This window comes from Phragmites australis, chromosome 4 (assembly GCF_958298935.1).
Source record: "Phragmites australis chromosome 4, lpPhrAust1.1, whole genome shotgun sequence".
In the NCBI taxonomy this organism is placed as follows: Eukaryota; Viridiplantae; Streptophyta; class Magnoliopsida; order Poales; family Poaceae; genus Phragmites; species Phragmites australis.
The window spans coordinates 4,216,223-4,239,246 of record NC_084924.1 but is presented as its reverse complement, the minus strand read 5'-3'; the positions used below and the strand labels follow the sequence as shown (position 1 = coordinate 4,239,246).

Below are 23,024 nucleotides of genomic sequence, written 5' to 3'. Positions count from 1 at the left end.
TATTAGACTTATTGCTCAAATAATTAAAATTAGAGCAAATTATTTTGGATGCAGGATCAAATCCATTCACATGGATAATGCCGTTCCTTAACGTGCATTCAGTTATTATTTGGCTTTGAGCATTACTAAATTAAATATCATATGTGCACATTCATAATGGTCTAGCTAAATCTCTCATATAGAGAATCAAATTATTTCCATGATTAACCATAGAATTGTAATTTGCTAACATCTTGTTGGTGACATGCGGCTTTACACACCATGTTATTAAACCAAATTCATCTAACTGCAATCATATAGCTCCCTCCGTTGCAGTTAATATGCGAAAATTTAGCCTCAGCCAAGTATTTTTCATCTGTGAATCGGTTACATTCTGCACGTATCAATATCACCATATATAACATACATCAAATGACATTGGGGATCCATATGAGATATAATTATCAGCCAATTATATAATACCTTGAGTCCCTCACAGGGAACATATTTTATTACCCGTATGCTCATAATTTTTTTAAGGATAATTTACAACATTAGGGGGAGATTAATACCAAAAAAAATGCTAGGAATCAAAAGAGAATGTCACACACATTCATATTCCGTCCTCATATCCACGTACCTTAGATCTGAATCCTTATTCAAAATATCTAGTATTTGCAAAATCTTGTAAATAATATGCCAAATGCATTTACTCATCATAAAGATATCATCAAATCTGATTCCCACTATTAATATACCAAAAAGAGTAGATGTACCCAACAAAATCACTCAACTCTCAAACCAAAATAAGGAAAGGGGGTATGGTCACAAGGGATACAACATCTTGTAAGCATTTTCGAAAATAGGGGGAAAACATCCTCTAAGATAGTAAATACAAATCAACATCAAGTTGATAGACACCTTATGTATATTCACTATCTAAACACCTAGCATAAATGTGTACACAAATTCAGGTGCTGAGTCATGGGAACACCCTAACTCTTTTGTTTTGGAAAATACACGGAGTCAAACAGGATAATATTTTCACAAACTATATTGATTTCATAGAATCAATCAATACCAAAGACTACAAATTGTCAACATATATTTATCCTCAAAATAGCCATTGTCGATGTATCAGGAACCGGGGGTCCCCGAATCCCGAGGCCAGGCCAGCAATCCGCCACATGGCGCCATTCCGCGGAGTCTCTCCCGCAAGGTGAAAAAGATCGAGTCCCGGGAGAGGGCGCTCAGGGCCACAGTCGGTGGCCCCCGAGTACCCCAGTTCCCCGATAATCCACGAAATCTAAGTACCGGGAAGAAAGTGCTCGGGAAGGTGTACGGTGACCTCCGAGCACCCTAGTCCCCCGACGATCAGGAGAGCTAAGTACCGGGAGAAACGTGCCCGGGGCCGCTAGCGGTAGCCCCTGGGCACGTAAGTATCCCGAGGACCCACTGAAGGAAGTTCCGGGAGAGAGTGCTCGGGGCCGCGTGTGGCAGCCCCCGAGCTCTCGGTTCCCCGAGGATCCGTACAAGTGTGCCCGGGAGAGGGTGCTCGGGGAGGTGAACAGTACCCCCGAGCACTCGGTTCCCCGAGGACAAGAAAGGGCATTCTCGGGAGAGAGTGCTCGGGAAGGTGAACAGTACCCCCGACCACTCGGTACCCCGACGACCCAGGGAGCCCCTGTCAGTGGCCCCCGAGGGGCCCACCGATGAGGTGTTAGCCAGTCAAAGGCCCAAGGCCGCATTTAAAGAGCGTGCGTGGCCTGTCACCTCCAACTGCTCCCGCCGCGCTCAGCGTCAGTTCCTGCCACGTTCTGGCAGAGAGACGTGGGGTTATTAATTGCACGGATCTCGTCCCGTGCCATCCGGCCCGTCTTGGGATAACGTCGTAAGGGCCGAGGCGTTCCGTCTGCCACGCTGCTGTGGCAGGGGAACAAGACAGGGCGGGCACGCCGGGTCGCTCTGCGGCTGCCCGGTGGGCCCTCTCCACGGCGCCTGTTGCCAGGGCATTTATGGTGACGGATGACCGGGCGTGCGACGCATTTTCCACCCCCGGTCACTTCGTCCAGAGGAAATGATGACGCCCTTTCCATTTATGGTGTCTCAGAACTCGTGCCCCCCTTCCGTTCGAGGCACGTTGCTGCCGGCGGGTATTTAAAGCAGCCGGCGGCACAGAAGGAAGAAAGGGTGGAAAAAAGAGAGGACACATAAACACAGACAAGAACACAGCACAAGAGAAACCACGGCTGAGAAGTGAGCAACACGAGACAGAACGAAGAACAAAGATCCCCAGGCTCTAAGATAGACCAACATTCTTGTAACCAGCAACATCCTTGAGGGACTTCCTCAGGGCATTTATAGTATCCATACAGGAGTAGGGTGTTACGTCCACGTGCGGCCCGAACCTGTCTAAACTCCAATGCATTTACTCCTTTCCGCATTAGATCATTCCGCATCGTCGGCCATCGCATTCATACCTATTTATTTCTCAGGCGAACATATTCAGGATCATCCCCCCGGCTGAATCTCTAAAAAGGGGTCCACAGGATCCCTGCGACAGGAGTTCACCCTCCGACAGCCATACACCTTCGATTGGATTCAAACTAAAAGTCCTAGGCAGAGTGCTTCATCACTCAACTTGATCAAACCAAAGGTGGTAATTAAGGAGAATTGCTTTCGCTCAACAATACAATGTCTTCCCTACGGAAGCAAAATGTATTTTTATTCCATAAGGTGTTGAAATAGCAAGACTTGTAGCACAAGAGTTCACGCAGAGATCCAGCATCAATTACGATGCTACATACCTATGGTATGTGTAAAGTTTATGTTCTCATATTCAATAGCATTGGCAAATCAAATGAATTTGATAGATTTGGACATACAAGTCCCTAATGGACTTCGTATTCTAAATCTAAATATAAATCACAATATATATTGTGTACAACTTAGAGTCACTCTATAACTTCAAACAATTAAGTTGATTATAGTACATCTGACTAAATGAGTTCCTTCTATAAAAGGGTTACTCTAACTATAACAATTGCATATATGTATTCATAATGAAATCCCAATTGAATTTTATATCATCTTTAAACCACACATGACAAAATATGTAATCATCTTATCACGGAATTTGAGATGAATGATTTGGTTAAAACCAAATTTCGCTTAAGTCTACAACTTGAGCATGTTTCTTTAGGAATATTTATCCATCAGTCTACTAATATCCAAATAATATTAAACAATCATATCCATCAAAATACTTATGATCATTTAATCCCTAAATATAAATCAAGATCAATTCATACATTAGGTTGACGATGAAAAGATATTGAACATAAAATTCTATATCTTAGTATCATCAAAGCGCTCATATATCTTGCAAACTGCAATAGACATGATATTGCATTTGCATATAACTTACTAGCTTAAATAGCGTATCTCTAACAACACTATTAGGAGGGAGTCAAAGAAGATATCCAAAGATATCTTTATAGCATCAAAAATCTTGATTTTTCTATCAGAAAAACAAGATATTGGGATATTCATACTGACTATATAGCAGATCCCCATAACATCATATCATAGACTGATTTTATGGTGATGTAACATTCTCACAAGAGTCATCGAAACAGATTCCAGTGACTAATTGCACCTATCATTCTAAAACATCATATACATGTGTATGACTTCAAGAATAATAAACCGCATACAATAATTATGTGATATTGATTCTATTGAATCACCAACCATTATCTATGAAGATAATTCTTCATTCATTGCTTAAATACAAACATATTACATAAAGAATAATATAACCAAACATATTGTCCATAAATTGTTATATCCTTATGAATTGTAAAATAATGAGATAGAAATCTTGCAAACTAAATCATGTGATAATCTCTTATATTTATTCACTAAGTCCTTACCAACTTCCGCATTCAAAAAAAAGTATTCAAGGAATTATTGTTTATAATTATTATTCTCTAAGCTAACTAATGAGTTTTTACTACCTAAGTTTCTCATATAAGCTTACAATAAGACAATTATCAATATATGTCATATCATTTTCTCCTTACATTTTTTTCATTAGATTTTAAAAGATTTTTAATGGTATATTAATACTTTAGTTTCTCCTAAGATTTTTCCCATAAGGAGTTTTCCATACGATAATCACATGATGATTACAAAAGACAATTAATCAAGAGGGGGTGTTAAAATTTAATTACAGCTAGTGATCAATTAGCAAATAGATATCTTCACCTAAGAGATATATCTTTTAGTTAAGGGATTTCAGACCCTTTTATTATATCCATCATATATATAGATAATTTATTAAATTAAATTAAGAAAACAATCATTCTCTATTTTCTATCTAGGGTACTTTCTACTTGCAATAAAGCGGACACCAGTGGTTTAGTCCAGTCCCAGCGCCGCACAGACGCAGCTCAGGCAAGCTTATCTCACTGCGAGTGGGCCCGACGTTCGGTGACGCCAGACTGCCACATGAGCCCACGCCCATCTCCCACTTCCTGTTAGGCCAGCCTGGACCCCCATATCGCCATCAGTAGCAACATCAATAAACGGGCGAAACGACATCCAGAAACTTCCGTAAAAAGAACATCAACAAACGGGCGAAAAAGACCTACCAGCCGTCCGATCATAGAATCACGGTGGAGATCAACCGTAAGGCAACCCCACCGCCACCACACGTCTGCTCCCCACCCTCCGCCCCTTGGCCCCTCGCCGCATCCCCCACCGCAGTCACACCCATTTCCACCGACCGGGTGGGACCACCCCCCCTCGGACCCCAACGCCAACAGCATAAAGCACTATTTCAAATCCAGCCCTCACCCACAGCACAGGCCAGCGCACGCACCCGACCCGTCCGCTCCCCCCCCCCCCCGTCTCCGACCCCAGCTGCTCCGGCGAGGCAGCGTCAGCAATGAGGGAGATCCTCCACATCCAGGGCGGGCAGTGCGGGAACCAGATCGGGGCCAAGTTCTGGGAGGTGATCTGCGACGAGCACGGCATCGACGCCACGGGGCGGTACGCGGGGGACTCCGACCTCCAGCTCGAGCGCATCAACGTCTACTACAACGAGGCCAGCGGCGGCCGGTTCGTTCCGCGCGCCGTGCTCATGGACCTCGAGCCCGGGACCATGGACTCCGTGCGGTCGGGGCCATTCGGCCAGATCTTCCGCCCAGACAACTTCGTCTTCGGCCAGTCCGGCGCAGGAAACAACTGGGCCAAGGGACACTACACCGAGGGCGCCGAGCTCATCGACTCCGTCCTCGACGTCGTCCGCAAGGAGGCCGAGAACTGCGACTGTCTCCAGGGTATTTCATCTCGTCCCATCTCTCGCGCTGTATCGTTTTGTTGGATTTTTCCTTAGGGGTTAAGGAGTTAGGGTTAAATCCGGGTGCGACCGCCCATGGGGGAGTTAGATCCAGTCTAGATCTGGGGTTGTTGGTGGTGACAATGAAATTAAAATCGACCTCGATTTCGCATCTCAGGGAGGTGCGTTTTTTTGCATAGTTGGTCATATGTGGTAATTTCTGCCCCGAGTGTTGATGCGCTGATCGAATGATCTGATCGATTCGCTCAGTGGTGTTGTGTTATTGTAAAGCCTGTAGTCTCTAGGGAGGTCGTTATAGCGGTGCATGAATTGAAATTAACTGCTGGTTGTTGTGGATACGGTTAGTTTTCTACCTAGCATGATGAATTGATGATTGGTCATTTCTGTTACTCAACAAGCGTTCGTACAGTTTGGCTCAGATCGTTTGAACGGGAATCATAGCTATAGAAGTTAATGTGTTCTTGTATGGTCTATTTGCGACTATATTGGCACTTTCTCGATGGAACATTTTAGAAGTGTGCTTGTCAAAATGTTAAGCTCCATGAGATGTTCTTGACTTCCTGTTGATGCATGTTGTGGTTAAACTCCTATAGCCTTTTCTGGGCTAAGTAGCTGGACCAACATCAACGGTCGGCAGGATGGATATTTTATTACTGTAACCACAGTGTCGGATGTGTTAGCATGGAGATCCACTCTGGCACTCTGCAACTGTTAGTGACCTGTTTTCTATTAAAAACTAAATTAAATATTGTGTCATAGCTGGACTGGATTCCTTGGTCAACACCGGACAGAATGGATTCCTTGTCTTCATGGTGAATAAAGAAGTGCTTAACTTAAATGTCTTTTATTATCCCTATGATTTTTGTTTGTTATACTACAAAATATGGCTTGCCCTAGTGAAATATTTTGGTAGCATGCCAAGATGGGTTCATGGGCTACCAAAGCATGGTGGCAGAATGTTATCGAAGTTGTATTAGTTCAAGTATCACTCAATTGTTGTAACATGATTGATGATTACTTCTAGCTCTTTGAGACCTTCAAGTGCTGCTGCATCTTTTGAACCTTTTTACTCCAAGGCTGCTTTTTACATTTGCATGCTGCAATACTGTTTGTGTTTGTGGATAATAGAATGACTCATTTGCTTTACATACAGGATTCCAAGTTTGCCATTCTTTGGGAGGAGGCACTGGATCTGGCATGGGAACCCTTCTTATTTCTAAGATTAGGGAGGAGTACCCTGATAGAATGATGTTGACCTTCTCTGTCTTCCCATCACCAAAAGTTTCAGATACTGTTGTGGAGCCGTACAATGCTACACTTTCTGTTCACCAGCTTGTTGAGAATGCTGATGAATGTATGGTGCTTGACAATGAAGCTCTGTATGACATATGCTTCCGCACACTAAAGCTTGCTACCCCTACCTGTAAGTTAATCCTCACTAATTCTTTATTCATTATCCATGGTACTTCTGAATTTTAATATGCTGTAATTTGTCAGTTAGAAGTAGGCACTGATTAGGTCGGTTCTTACAATGCAGTTGGTGATTTGAACCATCTCATCTCTGCTACCATGAGTGGTGTCACATGCTGCCTGAGGTTCCCTGGTCAGCTCAACTCTGATCTGCGCAAGCTTGCTGTGAATCTCATCCCGTTCCCTCGTCTCCATTTCTTCATGGTTGGCTTTGCGCCGCTGACCTCACGTGGATCGCAGCAGTACCGTGCCCTCACTGTCCCTGAGCTGACTCAGCAGATGTGGGATGCCAAGAACATGATGTGTGCTGCTGACCCCCGCCACGGCCGCTACCTTACAGCTTCAGCCATGTTCCGTGGGAAGATGAGCACCAAGGAAGTGGACGAGCAGATGCTCAACGTCCAGAACAAGAACTCCTCGTACTTCGTCGAGTGGATCCCCAACAACGTCAAGTCCAGCGTGTGTGACATCCCACCCAAGGGGCTGAAGATGGCGGGGACCTTCGTCGGGAACTCCACCTCCATCCAGGAGATGTTCCGCAGGGTCAGCGAGCAGTTCACCGCCATGTTCAGGCGAAAGGCTTTCTTGCACTGGTACACCGGGGAAGGTATGGACGAGATGGAGTTCACCGAGGCCGAGAGCAACATGAACGACCTGGTCGCGGAGTACCAGCAATACCAGGACGCAACCGCCGAAGACGAAGACGAGTACGACGAGGAAGAGGAGGCCGTGGCCGAATAGCGATGAGCACCCCCTCGTTCCCTTTCCAAGGCCGCCCAGGCTGTGTCCCTGTGAATGAGTTTGTGTCGCTGTGCTTTCCGTGGCTTGCCTGATGATGGATGGGTTACATTGTCATTGTTGAGGTTGCGTCTGTGCGTCTGCGGCCAGTCCCTGTAATTTGCTGCCTAGTAGGCTGACGTCCGTTTTGTTTCGCATCCTTGGTCCAGTAGCATATGGCTTTGCTCTGTTGGGTGCTCTCCTTGAGCTGGTCACCTGTAAGTTCTGATGAGTATCGGTTGCAGTGATTTTTCATCTTTGTGAAGCTTTGTCAATGGCTTCTGTCGTGTTTCCTGTGTGTGGCCGGCTCAAGAATGCCCACCATTCCAGGAGCTGGTGTTGCATTTGGTTGATGCCCGCAAGCCTTCACAGATCGTTCCATGTAGGGCTGCAGGCTGATGCATACAGGTCTCGCTTGTGCTGCAGCAGCAGTCAGCAGTGCAGCGCAAACTCTGGTAGGTTTGTTGCATCCATTCCTCAAGAACCTGAGCAGGTCAGACCAGATCGGATCTGCCGGTCAAGCGCTCATGCGGCCTACCCATCAAGCAGCCTTGGAGACTCGTTTGGATTGGAGTATTTTCAAGGAATTTTAAAGGAATGACCTTCCTATGTTTTACTGACGTCGCAGCCGTTTGGAACGCAAGAAACGGCGAGAAAAATTCCTCAGGAACGGTAGAATTGCCTATACTTTTGTAGGAAACAGAAATGAGGTACATGCAATCCTACCTTTCATGAGGAATTTTTCTCGCCGTTTCCTGCGTTCCAAACGGCTACGACGTCAGCAAAACACAGGAAGTATTCCTTTGAAAATAATCCAATCCAAACGGGGCCTGAGGCTTTGGGTAGCTGACGATGGACAACGGATTTCTTATGCCTGTTCACGTGCCGATCCACGTGTGTCGCACATTCACCTTGTCAATAGCAAGCCGCTCGAAAAAATCTTTTGACGACCTGGTAGGAGAGCTGCTTCTTCGAAAAAAAAAAACAAATACAAAAGAGAAACAAACATACAGTGAAGCGAAAACAGAACAGAAAAGCAGCTCGAAAAGGTCTACTGAATCGTATCATCCCAGGGCTGTCCGGATCGTAGGAATTTCATATTAATCAATATAAATACTATCAATTCCTTTGAAAATTCTCCGTAAATAATTGATGTCAATAAAATAGAAGTTAGATGCCTATTTGCTGTTTGGTGATGCTACATCAGCTTTGCCAGAAAAAAAAAACTTAGACGTGTCAATGCTATATACAAACGGTGGAAGACTTCGCGCACTCTCCGTGTTTTGTTTTGTTTGCATATGCAATAGCTCGCTATGCACTGTCCCATGCGTCACAAATTCACAGCACGGTACAGGCCATCGCCAAGCTGGCACGCGGGCCCCACCCCATCAAAGCGCCCCCTATTTGAGAGAGCGAGAGCCCTTGGCGCATCGCCAATTATAGAAGCACCCCCCGCAATAGTTCGCTATTTGCAAACCCTCACAGCTCAGCACACAGGTGTGGGATCCCGTGGGGAGAGTGCGAGAGGGAGGAGGCGGAAACATTTTTACGAGATAGCCCCCACCTTCCTCTCTTATTCCGTCCCCACCCCTCGCGTCATCCGGCTCGTCCCTTCTTCCTTTCTCTCTCGGCTCTCGCCGCCCGGGGCGAGGGCTCCGGCTCCGGGGAAGAGGCCGCCATTGGCTCACTGGTGAGTTACACGGACTCCATTCGGTCCCTTCTCCGGATCACATCTGGTCTCGTGCTGTTTCGCGCTCTTTCTTGGTAGCCCTTGGTGGGTGCATTGGTTCTAGGTACACGCTGTTCAGTTTATGTATGATATTAGGGGAGATTTGGGATCGTAAGGATTGGCCCATGGTTTCTTCAGGATTCAATCCTTGTTGAGACGAGAACGTTGTATCTAGGGTGAAATTGCCGGGCCGCATTTGTTACGGCGGTGTGATTCTTGTCAGATTCGTGTAAACAAGGTAGGCACTCATGTGACACCGCAGTGCTGGTTGCTGAATTCGTATGAGCAATCACTGTGTACTGATAAGTAGGGAGATAAAGATTGCCTGCTGTGTGCTGGAGTCACATGTTGGTGATTGCTCAGGCAGATAAACGTTGTCGTGGGAAAGGGGAAAAGGTGGTACTTATGATATCCTCTTTGGTGTTTAGGCCTGATGCTTACTAGTGGCACGACTTTCCATTGTCATTCTTAATTGGTTTCGGTAACCACCTGTCTTGACATGTTAGGCTTGCATTTGCGTTGTAGCCTTGTAGGAAATTGTAGCTTTTGAATCCTGTCTTTGCTTTTTGATTGTTCATTTTCGCATGTATTGTGTAATTCTTTGGTTCAGCTCTGACTGGGGAAGATGGTTGTCCAGGAGTTCACCGTTGATCTGAACAAGCCGCTTGTTTTCCAGGTATCATTTGCTACCATTTGGTTCTTTGTGATAATTGTTCTGGGTGGTGTTCTTGGAAATCATAGCTTCGCTAAGTAACTCGTGAAATTGTCATGCGCAGTTTACAATTTTTCGTTGCTTTTGAGATTGTTTAGTACAATTCTGAGTTTCTGGCAACCAGCTCAAATGTTGAATTGTTCTGTGTCTCTTTTTTTCCCCAATAGTTGTGGTCGGCATTCTTTTGCTGTAACTTATGAAAGAATCTGATGTTGTAAAATTCGGAGACTAGAACTGGTCCAGTTGCTTCACTGCTAAAGTAGCCTTCTTGTGGTTTTGTTCTTTATTTTGTGGATAAAGGTTGGTCATCTCGAGGAACGTTATCAGGAATGGGTTCACAAACCTATCGTGAGCAAGGAGGGTGCACGTTTTTTTGGAAATGACATTTTGGAGGTAATGCATTCCATCATATTGATATACTGAGGATTTTGGAAAATGAACTGTGTGAACAAACATTTTCTATCTTCAGTTCTTGACACGCACAAAGTGGTGGGCTGTGCCAACCATTTGGCTGCCTGTTGTTTGCTGGTTGTTCGTGAAGTCTATTTTGATGGGTCATACCATTCAAGAAGTAGCTCTGATGGCTCTATTTGGAATATTTATTTGGACACTGCTTGAATATACTTTGCACCGCTTCCTATTCCACATTGAGACTAAAACCTACTGGTGAGAACATTTCAACCTTAAGTTGGAAATGTCTCATTAGGTCTTTCTTTTGCTCATTTAATTGTTATTGATGCAATTTTGTAGGTCAAACACCGCACATTACCTTCTTCACGGATGCCACCATAAGCATCCTATGGACTCGCTCAGGCTTGTATTTCCTCCTGCTGCAACAGCTATTTTGTGTTTCCCGGTATAGCTCCAAAACTGTCATTCATGCAACAGAAGTAGTAACACTAAACTTAGAATAATTTGATGAGAATGTAACTTCTGACCGTTCAGAAGAAACACAACCAATTTAATTTAAGTGGCTGTTTGTTTCACTTTTCAGTTCTGGAACCTGGTGGCGCTCTTTGCAACTCCATCTACCACTCCTGCATTATTTAGCGGTGGCCTGTTGGGATATGTGATGTATGATTGCACTCACTACTACCTGCACCATGGACAACCATCCAAAGACCCAGCGAAGCATCTCAAGGTGAAGACTAAATCACACTTACAAAGTTATAATAACCTAGCTGTTCCATGCAAATGACCATGGTTTTGATTCCGCGCAACTCTTCCCGTTATGCAGCGATATCACCTCAACCACCACTTCAGAATCCAAGACAAGGGCTTTGGCATCACCTCATCATTCTGGGACATTGTTTTCGGGACATTGCCTCCGTCAACAACCGGAAAGAACTGACGAACATAACATTTTCTTTGCATGAATAGTTTTAGGTTCCGTTTGGTTCTAGTGGATTTGTAATATATTGAGGTTAGGCGCAATGCTGGTTCTGTCCATTCCATTCGAGTCCCTGTGGTGTACTGATGTCTATTCTGATGTGGAGATCTTTCATTGCCTTGACATTCTGTCTCCAGCCAATGAGTTATTCGTGATACTGTGATTCTCAAATTGGAGCATCAGATACTTGCAGATGCCAGATTCTCTTGTTTTTCTCTGGGTCCCCATCATGAGTTGTCTGACAGCAAGATGTGATGAAATCATAAGAGAAATGATAAAGAAGCATTACAGTTGGGGGAATGGGGACATATCTGATGGATATTCTGGGTGTCTGGCCAGTCTACGGACTTAGAAGAGTGCCCATAAACTTCGCTTCAATCTTCAAATAGGTGCTTCTATTAGCTGTGCATGTGATAAACTTGCACAGCTTAATAGGCAGCATCTGAGAACAAATAAAAACCCAATCATTTCCATGTAGCAAACATCAGGTTGTTTGGCATTCTATTAACTGATCATACTACATTTTTACAGGTGCTTCAATGCTGTCCCAAATCGTGAAAATCACAAATTTTACAACAGGTTAAATACCAGATTTGCAACCAAAACCATTACTACGCTACTACCTATGCCTGCTTCAAGTTTTGCAACCTGTCAATACCAACTCCTCAAGACCATAAGAACAAGGCAAGATCAAGATTTGCATAGTATAAAATTTGGACAATTGGAACCTAGAAAACCTGAAGAAGCAGCTCGTGTGCAGTTTGCAGTAATCCAGTAACACTGTAGATACCAATCTCAGCTGTTAATGGGTGTTTTCTTATCACCAGATGCCCTCTGCGACATCTCAAGATAAAATGTACATGAAACTAAACTGAGGTTACAAAAGGCTGTCCTAGGAACTTGATACAAGCCAGTAATAATAATGACCAGACAAATAAGTTGGCCCAACAGCCCACCTAATACAGGAATTTTTCAAGTGCGGATAACACGAGGCGAATTTTTAGGCCGCCTTCTCTTCCCATTATTGGGAATTTTTGGTTGACTGCTCACCAAAGCATACATTTTGACAGCAAATAGTTCTTTTGGGAGTTCCTTCTGGTCCTGTTTCAATTGCAAGATTAAATGGGTGATGGGAAAGGTAAAGATTGTAACTAGATAACATTTGTAATTTCGAGCGTTTACCTTGACACTGTATATATATAATCCACACTTTTTAAATAGCTCCCTGAAGTATGGATCGGATCTAGTGACACTGTTATCCTCCTTGTCTAACACAAATCCTGAAGAACCACACATGGCATTTTGTCAGAGCAACATCAAGCATATGGTCCTCTTCTCAAAACAAGTGTCACATTTGAGACAAGTGCGTTATAGCAATTTCCAAATGAGTAAACCATAGCAATTTTCTCTAGAGAAGTATACTGCAGTAATCAGACAGACCATTTGACACAGCAGACTCACCGTTTTTTGCAATGTTCTCTTTCAGAACAAAAAATCCATCAGGTTTGAGACCAACCTGGAACCAACATTACAAGTGTATGTCTGATTAGAAATTTAGACTGAATTGATACTAGGCCATTGATATACATGAAATGATTCAGATGTTAGCTCTACTAATAAGCGCATAAACATGAACATTTTGAAGGCTTCATTCAATGGAACTGCAATTAGGCCTTTAGTAAAATAGCATGGTTTGAATAACATGGCTTATATAGGCAAACGGGGTTGTCTTAGAACAAAGACTGATATCCAACTATCGATACAACATTTGGACAGGTAATTGCTTAAAGATACACAATGACGATCTTTCTACTAGTGCATAAGAAGTTCATCTGCAAGCAATTATTTCCATGGAAAAGAAAAGAGATTATTTTCCATTCACTAAAAACTAAAATGATAGTATTAGCATGCCAATGCAAGTGTTAGAATTTTCACAAACAAATATTACCCAAACAAATATTTCAATATTACCCAACAAAAAATCAGCATAAGATTGAATATAAATTAAGAAAGTCACCTTGGCACGATTAAAAAATGAAATGAAATCATCATCAGGAAGTTGTCCTATGCACCACTGGACCCATATCACATCATACCTTCCTTCCTCGGGAGCGAAGTCCTGAAGCAAGAAGTGAACTAAATAATATGCAAGAAGTGGAAAAAAAATTGTTCAGAGAATATTGGACCAGAGATAATGATCTATGGCTACCAACCTGAAGAGGCACACAGTAAAAGTTGGTAGCCTTGTGCGAATCTTCTCCTTGGTCCATACATCCAGTAAGATTTTCCCGTGCCGCTTCTAGAAAATGAGATACTGGCTCAACAAGATCAACCTGAATAACCAAATTTCAGGTTTCAAAACTAAGGAGTGAAACATACGAATAAGACACAACACAAGTATCACAGATAAAACATGAAATCACAACAAATTAAACGGTGTATACAGTAGAAGAATGAAAGTATGTCATTTCCTGCCGGCATCATAGTATGCTTATAACTATTAGAAACTGTAGTGCATGGGTATGGAGTCATATTCAGGATTAAAGCATAAGCTCATGTGGAAGAGCATTAGTTGCATACCTCGTTGAAATGCCTGAGAAGAAGATTCTTCGTAACCCGCCCAATGCCCGAACCACAGTCTGCCACAATTTCAGAAACAATGCTTTAGAACATCGCACATAGCACAGAACGATACCATAATTTGAACACTATGAAGCACAAAAGAAGGAAGAGAAAGTGCCACGAGAAAATCCACACAGGCATACAGAAATAAGCTCTAATGAACTAGCTAAAAGCTCCTGGCAGTAATCAACTCACCAAGCGCAACGAGACGGCGCTTTCCGGTGCCGAACCGCTCGGCGAGGAGAGGGCGCAGGAAGGCGTCGCTGCCCTTGACGTCCGCGTCGTTCACGCACCCGTACCCTCCCAGGACTCCCTCGGTCGACGCCTCCACACCCTACGGCACCCATTCGAGAAACCTCTAAGCTAAATTCGAAGCGAGGAGTGCGCATTCGGATTGGGGTTTTAGGGTTTAGCAGGGGAGAGGGGCCGAGTGAACGCTCTTTACTTGCCAGTAGGCGATTGCCTTGGAGTACCACTCCTTGCGCTTCCCGTCTCCGCCCGCCTCCTCGCCGGCGCCCCCGTTGTCTGCGGCGGCCGGGGCGGCTTCCGCTTCCGCGGCGGAGGAGGCGGTGGCGGTGGCGGTGGGGCCTAGCTCTTCCGCCCACATCTCGATGGCGCTGGAGAAGACGCGGCCGGCGGAATCGAAGCCACGGGAATCCATCTCTCCGGCGACGGCGGCGAAGTACGAGCTGCTTGCGCGCGAGCCGGGGGGGGGGGGGTGCAACACCTGACACCTAACACCTTTGCCCATATATAGGGTTTGCGGCGTTCGCCTCTTTTGGCATGACTATTTTCATGAAAGGCCTTGAAGATACACGATTTCACAAAGAAAAAACGTTTCTACAATCTAATCCCATGAATATATTGTCATCTCATGTAAGGTGGTATATACTGCCCCATAATTACAAGCATAATTTGAACAAAATAATGTTATCCTGAACTTTACAACATTCGACCTCAGCGTATTGAGAAATTTAGTAATAAAACATATAAGATTCTATGAAAAGTTGCATCGAGAAACTCTTGCATGGTATTCTTGATTTTTTTTTGAATAATGTAACTTGGACATTGAATCATGGTATTTCCCTTGGAAAGGAATAATGCCGAGTACATGAACAGTTGGTAGCACGAGGACAAAAAATCTCAAACTCTAGACAAGTTTTACTTTGCCTTGTACAATAATTTCCGGTATATTGAAGTTTTGTGCTAATATTGTTCTCAGTTCTCACACGTTGAATCTGAAAAGCATGACATCTCCTTCCTGCACAATATAATCCTTCCCTTCCAACCTCAGCTGCAGTGACAGAGATAACAAGTAACAAACATATGTTCAACTGGACTCTTTTTTTTCGATGAATAAAAAAACAGATGAATAGCTATGCAAATATGTTTACCAGTCCTTTCTCCCTTGCTGCTCCAAGAGAACCAGCGGCAACAAAATTATCATAGGAAACCTGAAGTACGGTAGCAATCATGGTAAAATTAGTAAATATTAACATGAAAAATGCAGGCAAAAATATATCCAAATTCCAAAGAAGTAAAGTATCTCCAACTCTAACTGCAATAGATCCAAACGTGCAAAACGAAATTCAGTTATTGAACCTTTATAATTATGTATACAACTTACAGTTTCAGCTCTAATGAATCCTTTTTGAAAGTCACTATGAATAACTCCCGCCGCTTGAGGTGCAGTCATGCCTAAATGTAAGATGACATTGTTAGAATAATACATACATTAATAGAAATTATTACGAGAAAGCACTGAGAGGAAGAAGAATGAAACCTGAAAGAATAGTCCAAGCTTTTGTTTCCTGATAAAACAAGACGCAATTAGAAGTTTGTATTAACAGCTGAAGTAAATAACATTTAGCACCGCAAAAGATTCACCTTGTCTCCAGTCGTGAAATAAGTTCTCAATCCCAAAAGGTTATATGTTGCTTTTACCAAATTGCCAAGTCCACTTTCAGTAACACCAAGAGATTTCAAGTATTCTACTCTCTCTTCCAATGGTAGCTCAGCGAGTTCAGCTTCAACCTGTTATGCATCCATAATTTCGTTAGCACAGATATAGACAGGCAATATCCTTTAGGTGAAGATGAAGTATTTCACATGCATATCTCCAAAACCTTTGATTAGTTCAGATACATACAACAAACCTGAGCTGATATTATAACCATACCAGACTGCAAGTCTGATGCTGCTTTAGCCACCTCTTTGACATGAGGATTGCTATCTGGTTCAGCAAGATCAGATTCTGTTACATTAGCAACGTAAATGACAGGTTTCATTGTTAGCAGATAAAGATGCTGTATAGCTTCTTTCTCATGGTCAGCCAAATCAACAGATCTTGCAGGCTTTCCATCCATAAGCACCTGCTGAATTTTTTCCAATCCTGACCTCTCTGCTTGCTCCTAAGTAATGCAAACAATTAGAACATAGTATGAGAATGTCATCAAAATGAATGACTTTGTTTACCTTACCTTCACTTTTACTTGTGCATCTTTAGTTTTGCTCTTCTTGAGCTTATCTAACCTCTTCTCTATCTGTAGTTATAACAAAATTGTCAGCAACTGTTCATATTATAGATTAGCCTTACTAAGCAAGTAAATGGAGATTGTGTCACCAAAATTACCTGTTCAAGATCAGAAAATATCAGCTCTAGGTTAATGACATCAATGTCTGACTTGGGATCAACCTTACCATTCACATGAACAATATCATCATCCTCGAAGCATCGCACAACCTGAGAATCCAGTCAAAATGAACATGTATGAGTACAACTCTATTACATTTTGCAATCTCAACAAACAAAAAAAGTAGGGAGAAAAAATATGGATGAGTGCCAGCAGTAAGCTGCTGCTCGGAAATAAAGTGGCTGCAATGAGATGTTCACACATCATACATCAGCCAAATTGGACGAAAAAAAGCATCTGCCAGATAATTTTACTAGTTTATTCTCTGTAAAATAGAACTGCATGCAATAATTGATAAACACTGGAATCAGGAAGGCCAAAAATATCATTTACCGAACTTGTCAAATATATGAGGGCATAACCGTATAAAAGGACAACAAGAGACTGACCTGAAGTATGGAATCTACTTCACGGATGTTTGAAAGAAATTGGTTTCCTAGTCCCTGATGCCAACAATGAAATTAATACCTTCATGTATAAACTAGTCGGAAAACATATCAAATTAGGCCAGTATCGAAGACAATAATGAAAGCAGTACCTCTCCTTTGCTTGCTCCTTTGACGAGACCAGCAATGTCCACTAGCTCTATGGATGTTGGGACCGTCTGCTGTGACTTGCTTAATTTTGAGAGCACATGCAAGCGAAGATCAGGGATAGCCACAATGCCAACATTCGGGTTTATGGTGCAAAAGGGAAAATTTGCAGCTTGTGCCTTCCCATTTTCAACCTAAAAACATTCAGAACATAATTAACATTCCATTATTACAGGGAATAACCTGTCCTATGTATATCACAAAGTATTTCTCCATACGAAACATTTTACTGCAAGAAGTCAAGAACAAAACTTGTACAGCCAGCAAAACAACACGAAAAAAGGGCAAATTTCATGAAGCCTCTTCACTCGTACTAATTAAAGATGCCTACTATATCAGGGGAAAAAATTTCAGCCCGGTATATCCGATATATCCGGTTTACCGGTGGACCCCAGTAGAAAAAAATTACCATGTTTACCGGTATTTTGTTTGAATTTTATTTAAATTTTGTTTAAATTTATTTGAATTTTATCTGGTATATCTGATAAATCATGTTTACCGGTGACATCCAGTAAATTTTATTTAGGCCTTCTTTGCAAGCTACCAGCAGAAATCCACAGGGGAGCATCCCCTGCCGGGATTTTCAGTGGCCACCATGAATCCCTGGAAAATTAATCACCAGAGAAGGTAATCCCTTTGTTCATTTGGGAGCAATTCGAGTAATGAGCCGCTGTTTCTTTCTGTTCGACCGTGGTGGTGTCCAAGAACAGCAGTGCAGACTAAGTTGTGAGCTCCTCGGCTTGCTCCACTCCGTCGCCGCGCCGAAGAGCTTCTTGGCCATGTCCCGTGGCAGCGCCTTCGTTCGCGGTGTCTGCATCGGCGACTCCTCCGCGGAGGTCTGCCGCGCATGCGTCGACACCAACGTGTGGAGCATCACCAAAGGTCGCCGTCGAGGCTTGCTCGGACGCATTAGGCACCTCCACTGGCATCGTCTCATTCGTTGCGGCAGCATTAGGACACATCCGGTCGTGCCCATCAGCGGCGTCACCATCTCCTCCTGCACATCTGTAGCAGCGCTCTGCCATTGCGTGCCGTCAGGGCACTGCACGTGAGCACGTTGTCATTAGGCACGACGCCGTGCGGTAGGGGCCGAGTGTCCCCGGGGCGGTGCTTGACTCACCCTTCTCCAAACTGCAGCCCAATCTGGAAGGGACAAGGGCCGCACTCGCTTCGGGAACAACGAGACAGCGGTGGAGCTAGCTAGATTTGAGGACACTGCACGGTGGAGGAGGGCACGGGCGGTGTGGCTCTCTTCGCGTAGGGCACGGGCGCTGTAGCTCTTTTTGCAGAGAGCACAGGAGCGGAGCTCGCAAAGGAAGTGGGGAAGCCCGCCACTATGAGGGGAGGGAGGTGCAGTCGTCGTGAGTCATGACTTACGTTGCGAGCAGGGAAGACGAAGGCGTGGGAAGGGGAAAGTTTCCCGACGTAGGCTGGCGTGGGAGATTTCCTGTGGAAATGAGGAGGTCTGGGGCGTGAATTCCCCTCCTGCTTGGCTTTCAAACGGTGCGCTCGAATGGCCTGTGGAAAAATGCCGCACGGGTTTGCACCACGGGGAACTGGCGGGGATCCCGACGGGGATTGAGGTTTCCAAACGAGGCCTTACTGGTAAAAAAAACCCTGTATCAGCCTTTTGACAAAGGCATATCTATGGGGCAAAACGTCGAACATTTGGCATGTGCCCACATATACGCAACATACAGGCTTCGTCCTCTACAAAACCAATGCATGAATCCGGAAGAACATATATAAATAGAAAGAATCGGCACCCCTTTCTCTCCCCTCGATCTGTTTCCGGCTAATACGAGCTGTTGACAAAACGAACTTCGCAGGAAGCAACGAAACGAACAAGCTTAGTTACTCACAATGGCGTTGAAGAGGGTGGACTTGCCGACGTTCGGCAGGCCGACGATGCCGGCGCGGAGGCTCATGCTAATCCGCGCGGCGCGGCCGGACGAGAAGCGCCGGGCGCGGCTACCCTGGCTCCAACGCCAGTGCCAGAGGAGCGCCGACGAGCCACACGGGGAGGGCAAGGTCGTCCCGGTCGGCGCCGCGGCGGGGGTCCGCGTGAAGCCGGTGAACGCGGAGCCGAGCGCGCGTGACACCGTCACCATGGGCGCGAGGTGGTGGAGCGGGTGGGCGAGCCACGAGTGGCGCGGGAAGAAGACGGCGGGGGCGTACGGTTGTCAGAGACGAGGGAGGGAGCGCGGCGAGATGGAGTAGATAGATGGATGACACGTGAGCGGCGCGTGAGGGGTTTTAAAACGCACGTGCGAGAATTGGAGCCTCGAAATCAGACCGCCGCACGGCGCGCACGCTCGACGGCTCTCGAGCAGTTCACCGCCTCGGCTTCGCCATGCGCCTCGCTCACTGCCGCCTCAAACCTCCGCCGCGGCCATGCGTCTCAACGATGTTCTCCACCGCGGCCGCCGTAACGAGCGCCCCCACCGCGGATCGCCTGCTCGCGATCCTCCGCGGCTGCATCTCTGCGTCCCACCTCTCTCTGGGCCTCCAAATCCACGCGCGAGCCGTCGCCTCCGGCCTCCTCGCCGCCCACCCAGCGCTCCAGACCCGGCTCCTCGGCATGTACGTCCTCGCGCGCCGGTTCCGCGACGCTGTCTCCGTGTTCTCCTCGCTCCCTCGCGGCGCCGCCGCCTCCGCGCTGCCCTGGAACTGGCTCATCCGCGGGTTCACCGCGGCTGGACACCACGGCCTCGCCGTCCTCTTCTACCTCAAGATGTGGAGCCACCCCGCCGCGCCGCGCCCGGACGGGCACACCCTCCCCTACGTGGTCAAGTCCTGCGCCGCGCTCGGCGCGGTCGCCCTCGGCCGCCTCGTGCATCGCACAGCGCGGCGCGGGGGATCGGGCTCGGCCGCGACGTGTACGTTGGGAGCGCGCTCATCAAGATGTACGCTGACGCTAGCCTCCTGAGGAACGCCCGGGAAATGTTCGACGGAATGGCAGAGCGGGACTGCGTCCTGTGGAACGTGATGATGGACGGGTGCATTAAGGGCGGAGACGTAGCCAGCGCGGTGGGGCTGTTCCGCGACATGAGGGCGTCCGGTTGCAAGCCCAATTTCGCAACACTGGCATGCTTTCTATCGGTTTGTGCTGCGGAGGCTGACTTACTGTCTGGGTTGCAGCTCCACTCTCTGGCGATGAAGTGTGGGTTAGAGCCAGAGGTGGCAGTGGCTAACACATTGCTGTCAATGTATGCCAAATGCCGATGCTTGGATGATGCATGGAGGTTGTTCGACCTGATGCCACGAGATGACTTGGTAACCTGGAATGGGATGATCTCAGGTTGTGTTCAGAATGGGCTTCTCGACGAGGCATTGGGGTTGTTCTGTGATATGCAAAGGAGTGGTGTTCGACCAGATTCAGTTACACTGGTGAGCTTGTTACCAGCTTTGACTGACTTGAATGGTTTCAAGCAGGGGAAGGAGATACATGGTTATATTGTCAGGAACTGTGTGCACATGGATGTATTCTTGGTGAGTGCTTTGGTGGACATATATTTCAAGTGCAGGGATGTGAGGATGGCACAGAATGTGTATGATGCTGCTAGGGCCATTGATGTGGTTATTGGCAGTACAATGATATCAGGTTACGTCCTTAATATGATGAGTGAAGAGGCAGTGCAAATGTTTCAGTACTTGTTAGAACAGTGCATCAAACCAAATGCTGTTACTGTAGCTAGCATGTTGCCTGTATGTGCTAGCATGGCCGCTATGAAGCTTGGTCAGGAGATCCATGGTTATGTTCTAAGAAATGCTTATGAAGGAAAATGTTATGTGGAGAGTGCACTAATGGACATGTATGCAAAATGTGGCAGACTTGACCTGAGCCATTATATCTTTTCCAAGATGTCTGCAAAGGATGAGGTGACGTGGAACTCAATGATTTCAAGCTTTTCACAGAATGGAGAACCAGAAGAAGCTCTAGACCTTTTCCGTCAAATGAGTATGGAAGGAATAAAGTACAATAGTGTAACCATATCTTCTGCCCTATCAGCATGCGCGAGTTTACCAGCTATATATTATGGAAAGGAGATTCATGGTGTTATCATAAAGGGTCCTATAAGGGCAGACATATTCACTGAAAGTGGTCTGATAGACATGTACGGAAAATGTGGGAACTTGGAGTTGGCTCTTCGTGTTTTCAAATTCATGCCTGATAAGAATGAAGTGTCATGGAATAGTATAATTTCTGCCTATGGGGCTCATGGTCTTGTTAAAGAATCGGTGAGCTTGTTACGTCGTATGCAGGAGGAAGGATTCAAGCCAGATCATGTAACATTCCTTGCTTTGATATCTGCTCGTGCTCATGCTGGGCAGGTTGAAGAAGGACTCCAACTTTTTCAATGCATGACTAAGGAATATCAGATTGCACCACGAATAGAGCATTTTGCTTGTATGGTTGGCCTATACAGTCGTTCAGGGAAGTTAGATAAAGCTGTACAATTTATTGCTGATATGCCTTTCAAACCGGATGCTGGCATTTGGGGTGCCCTTCTCCATGCTTGCCATGTGCATCGCAATGTTGAACTTGCGGACATTGCTTCCCAAGAATTATTCAAGTTAGATCCCGATAATTCTGGTTATTATGTCCTCATGTCCAATATCAATGCAGTTGCTGGACGATGGGATAGTGTATCAAAAGTTAGAAGATTGATGAAGGATAATAAAGTCCAGAAGATACCTGGATACAGCTGGGTAGATGTAAATAACAGCAGCCATTTATTTGTTGCAGCAGATAAAAGCCACCCTGAATCTGAAGATATCTACATGTCCTTGAAGAGCCTTCTTCAAGAACTAAGAGAGGAAGGCTACATTCCGAGACCAGATCTTTGTCACCCCATGCACCCAGACAACAGCATACAGGTCAGCTTTGATAACTCCAAAAATTGTTCGATTCGTTATGCTCCTTCCTTCTTTGTTTAACCTTATGAAAATACTTAGTCTTCTCTTGAATAAGGTGCTTCTGCTTTGCTAATCTCAAAATCATATTCTTACCTTTCAACAGCAATGCTGCTCCTGATTCTTTTCAATGGTGACAACTTTCTGTGTAAGTTCTGCCAGTTTAGCTTGTATGCTTTCTTTTCTTGAACTTTTACAGTACTTTATTTTCTATTGCACAATTTTTTTTCCTCCACTCAACTCTTCCTCGTTATCTGAAGCAACATACATACTGCAGCCTGTAGGGATACATGCCGACTCTCAAGTATGGCAAGACGTAGAAAACCAAGGGGAAATCTGTGGAAAATCGTTGTTTGATATTGAAATTTTCAAGGAGAAGCTTGACATGTTCAGATGTCGTCCTGTGAGGCTGTGATTATGGTATTGACTGCTTCAGTTGCAACTTGCAAGCATGTTGCAAAGACGTAAGTGTGGGTACAACGATGGAGGCAGATAATATTCCTTTCTTGTGCTTCTACGAGCTATTGAGTCGGTTAGATCATTTGAGCTAATGTAAGTCTGCACTTTATTAATCAATTTGTATGTAGTGTTAGATGATCACCATTGATATTTGAAAGCACGTCAAGTAATATATCTAATAATAGCCGATGTTCTGATCCATAATATGAACCTAAACAATAGCAGTCTCACACACTCAAGCTGTAAATTGTTAATCACATGACACATGAGGTCACTTTATACAACATATACTGTCACGTTTATTTAACTCCTGTATTT

The 23,024-nt window shown here is 45.0% G+C and overlaps 5 protein-coding genes across 5 annotated transcripts; 3 read left to right on the top strand and 2 right to left on the bottom strand.

Moving 5' to 3' along the window:
* The first annotated feature begins 4,842 nt into the window (after window positions 1–4,842).
* Window positions 4,843–7,873, top strand: LOC133915320 (tubulin beta chain-like). The gene is made up of 3 exons (XM_062358439.1): window positions 4,843–5,324; window positions 6,498–6,767; window positions 6,882–7,873. The coding sequence occupies exons 1-3, from the start codon at window positions 4,931–4,933 to the stop codon at window positions 7,553–7,555; spliced, it is 1,338 nt and encodes a 445-aa protein (XP_062214423.1). The 5' UTR covers window positions 4,843–4,930; the 3' UTR covers window positions 7,556–7,873.
* Window positions 7,874–9,143: 1,270 nt separating this feature from the next.
* On the top strand, window positions 9,144–11,547 carry LOC133915319 (dihydroceramide fatty acyl 2-hydroxylase FAH1-like). The gene is made up of 7 exons (XM_062358438.1): window positions 9,144–9,281; window positions 9,931–9,996; window positions 10,333–10,425; window positions 10,502–10,698; window positions 10,783–10,888; window positions 11,027–11,173; window positions 11,270–11,547. Exons 2-7 carry the CDS (start codon window positions 9,946–9,948, stop codon window positions 11,381–11,383), a joined length of 708 nt encoding a protein of 235 aa, XP_062214422.1. The 5' UTR covers window positions 9,144–9,281; window positions 9,931–9,945; the 3' UTR covers window positions 11,384–11,547.
* Window positions 11,548–11,924: 377 nt separating this feature from the next.
* LOC133915318 (alpha N-terminal protein methyltransferase 1-like) lies at window positions 11,925–14,773 on the bottom strand. Its single transcript, XM_062358437.1, has 8 exons — window positions 14,490–14,773; window positions 14,240–14,378; window positions 14,003–14,061; window positions 13,636–13,755; window positions 13,440–13,541; window positions 12,884–12,938; window positions 12,605–12,702; window positions 11,925–12,523 (listed from the first exon to the last, which is right to left on the bottom strand). The coding sequence occupies exons 1-8, from the start codon at window positions 14,703–14,705 to the stop codon at window positions 12,395–12,397; spliced, it is 918 nt and encodes a 305-aa protein (XP_062214421.1). The 5' UTR covers window positions 14,706–14,773; the 3' UTR covers window positions 11,925–12,394.
* Window positions 14,774–15,051: 278 nt separating this feature from the next.
* On the bottom strand, window positions 15,052–19,554 carry LOC133915317 (uncharacterized). The gene is made up of 11 exons (XM_062358436.1): window positions 19,193–19,554; window positions 17,276–17,464; window positions 17,127–17,180; window positions 16,677–16,787; window positions 16,525–16,587; window positions 16,201–16,455; window positions 15,932–16,078; window positions 15,828–15,855; window positions 15,672–15,742; window positions 15,439–15,498; window positions 15,052–15,338 (listed from the first exon to the last, which is right to left on the bottom strand). The coding sequence occupies exons 1-11, from the start codon at window positions 19,439–19,441 to the stop codon at window positions 15,270–15,272; spliced, it is 1,296 nt and encodes a 431-aa protein (XP_062214420.1). The 5' UTR covers window positions 19,442–19,554; the 3' UTR covers window positions 15,052–15,269.
* A 127-nt stretch (window positions 19,555–19,681) lies between these two features.
* LOC133915315 (pentatricopeptide repeat-containing protein At4g21300-like) lies at window positions 19,682–22,661 on the top strand. Its single transcript, XM_062358434.1, is given in 4 exon segments — window positions 19,682–20,187; window positions 20,190–22,211; window positions 22,354–22,395; window positions 22,525–22,661. Coding segments are annotated over 3 exon segments (2,541 nt in total). The 5' UTR covers window positions 19,682–19,683; the 3' UTR covers window positions 22,369–22,395; window positions 22,525–22,661.
* The last annotated feature ends 363 nt before the right edge of the window (window positions 22,662–23,024 follow it).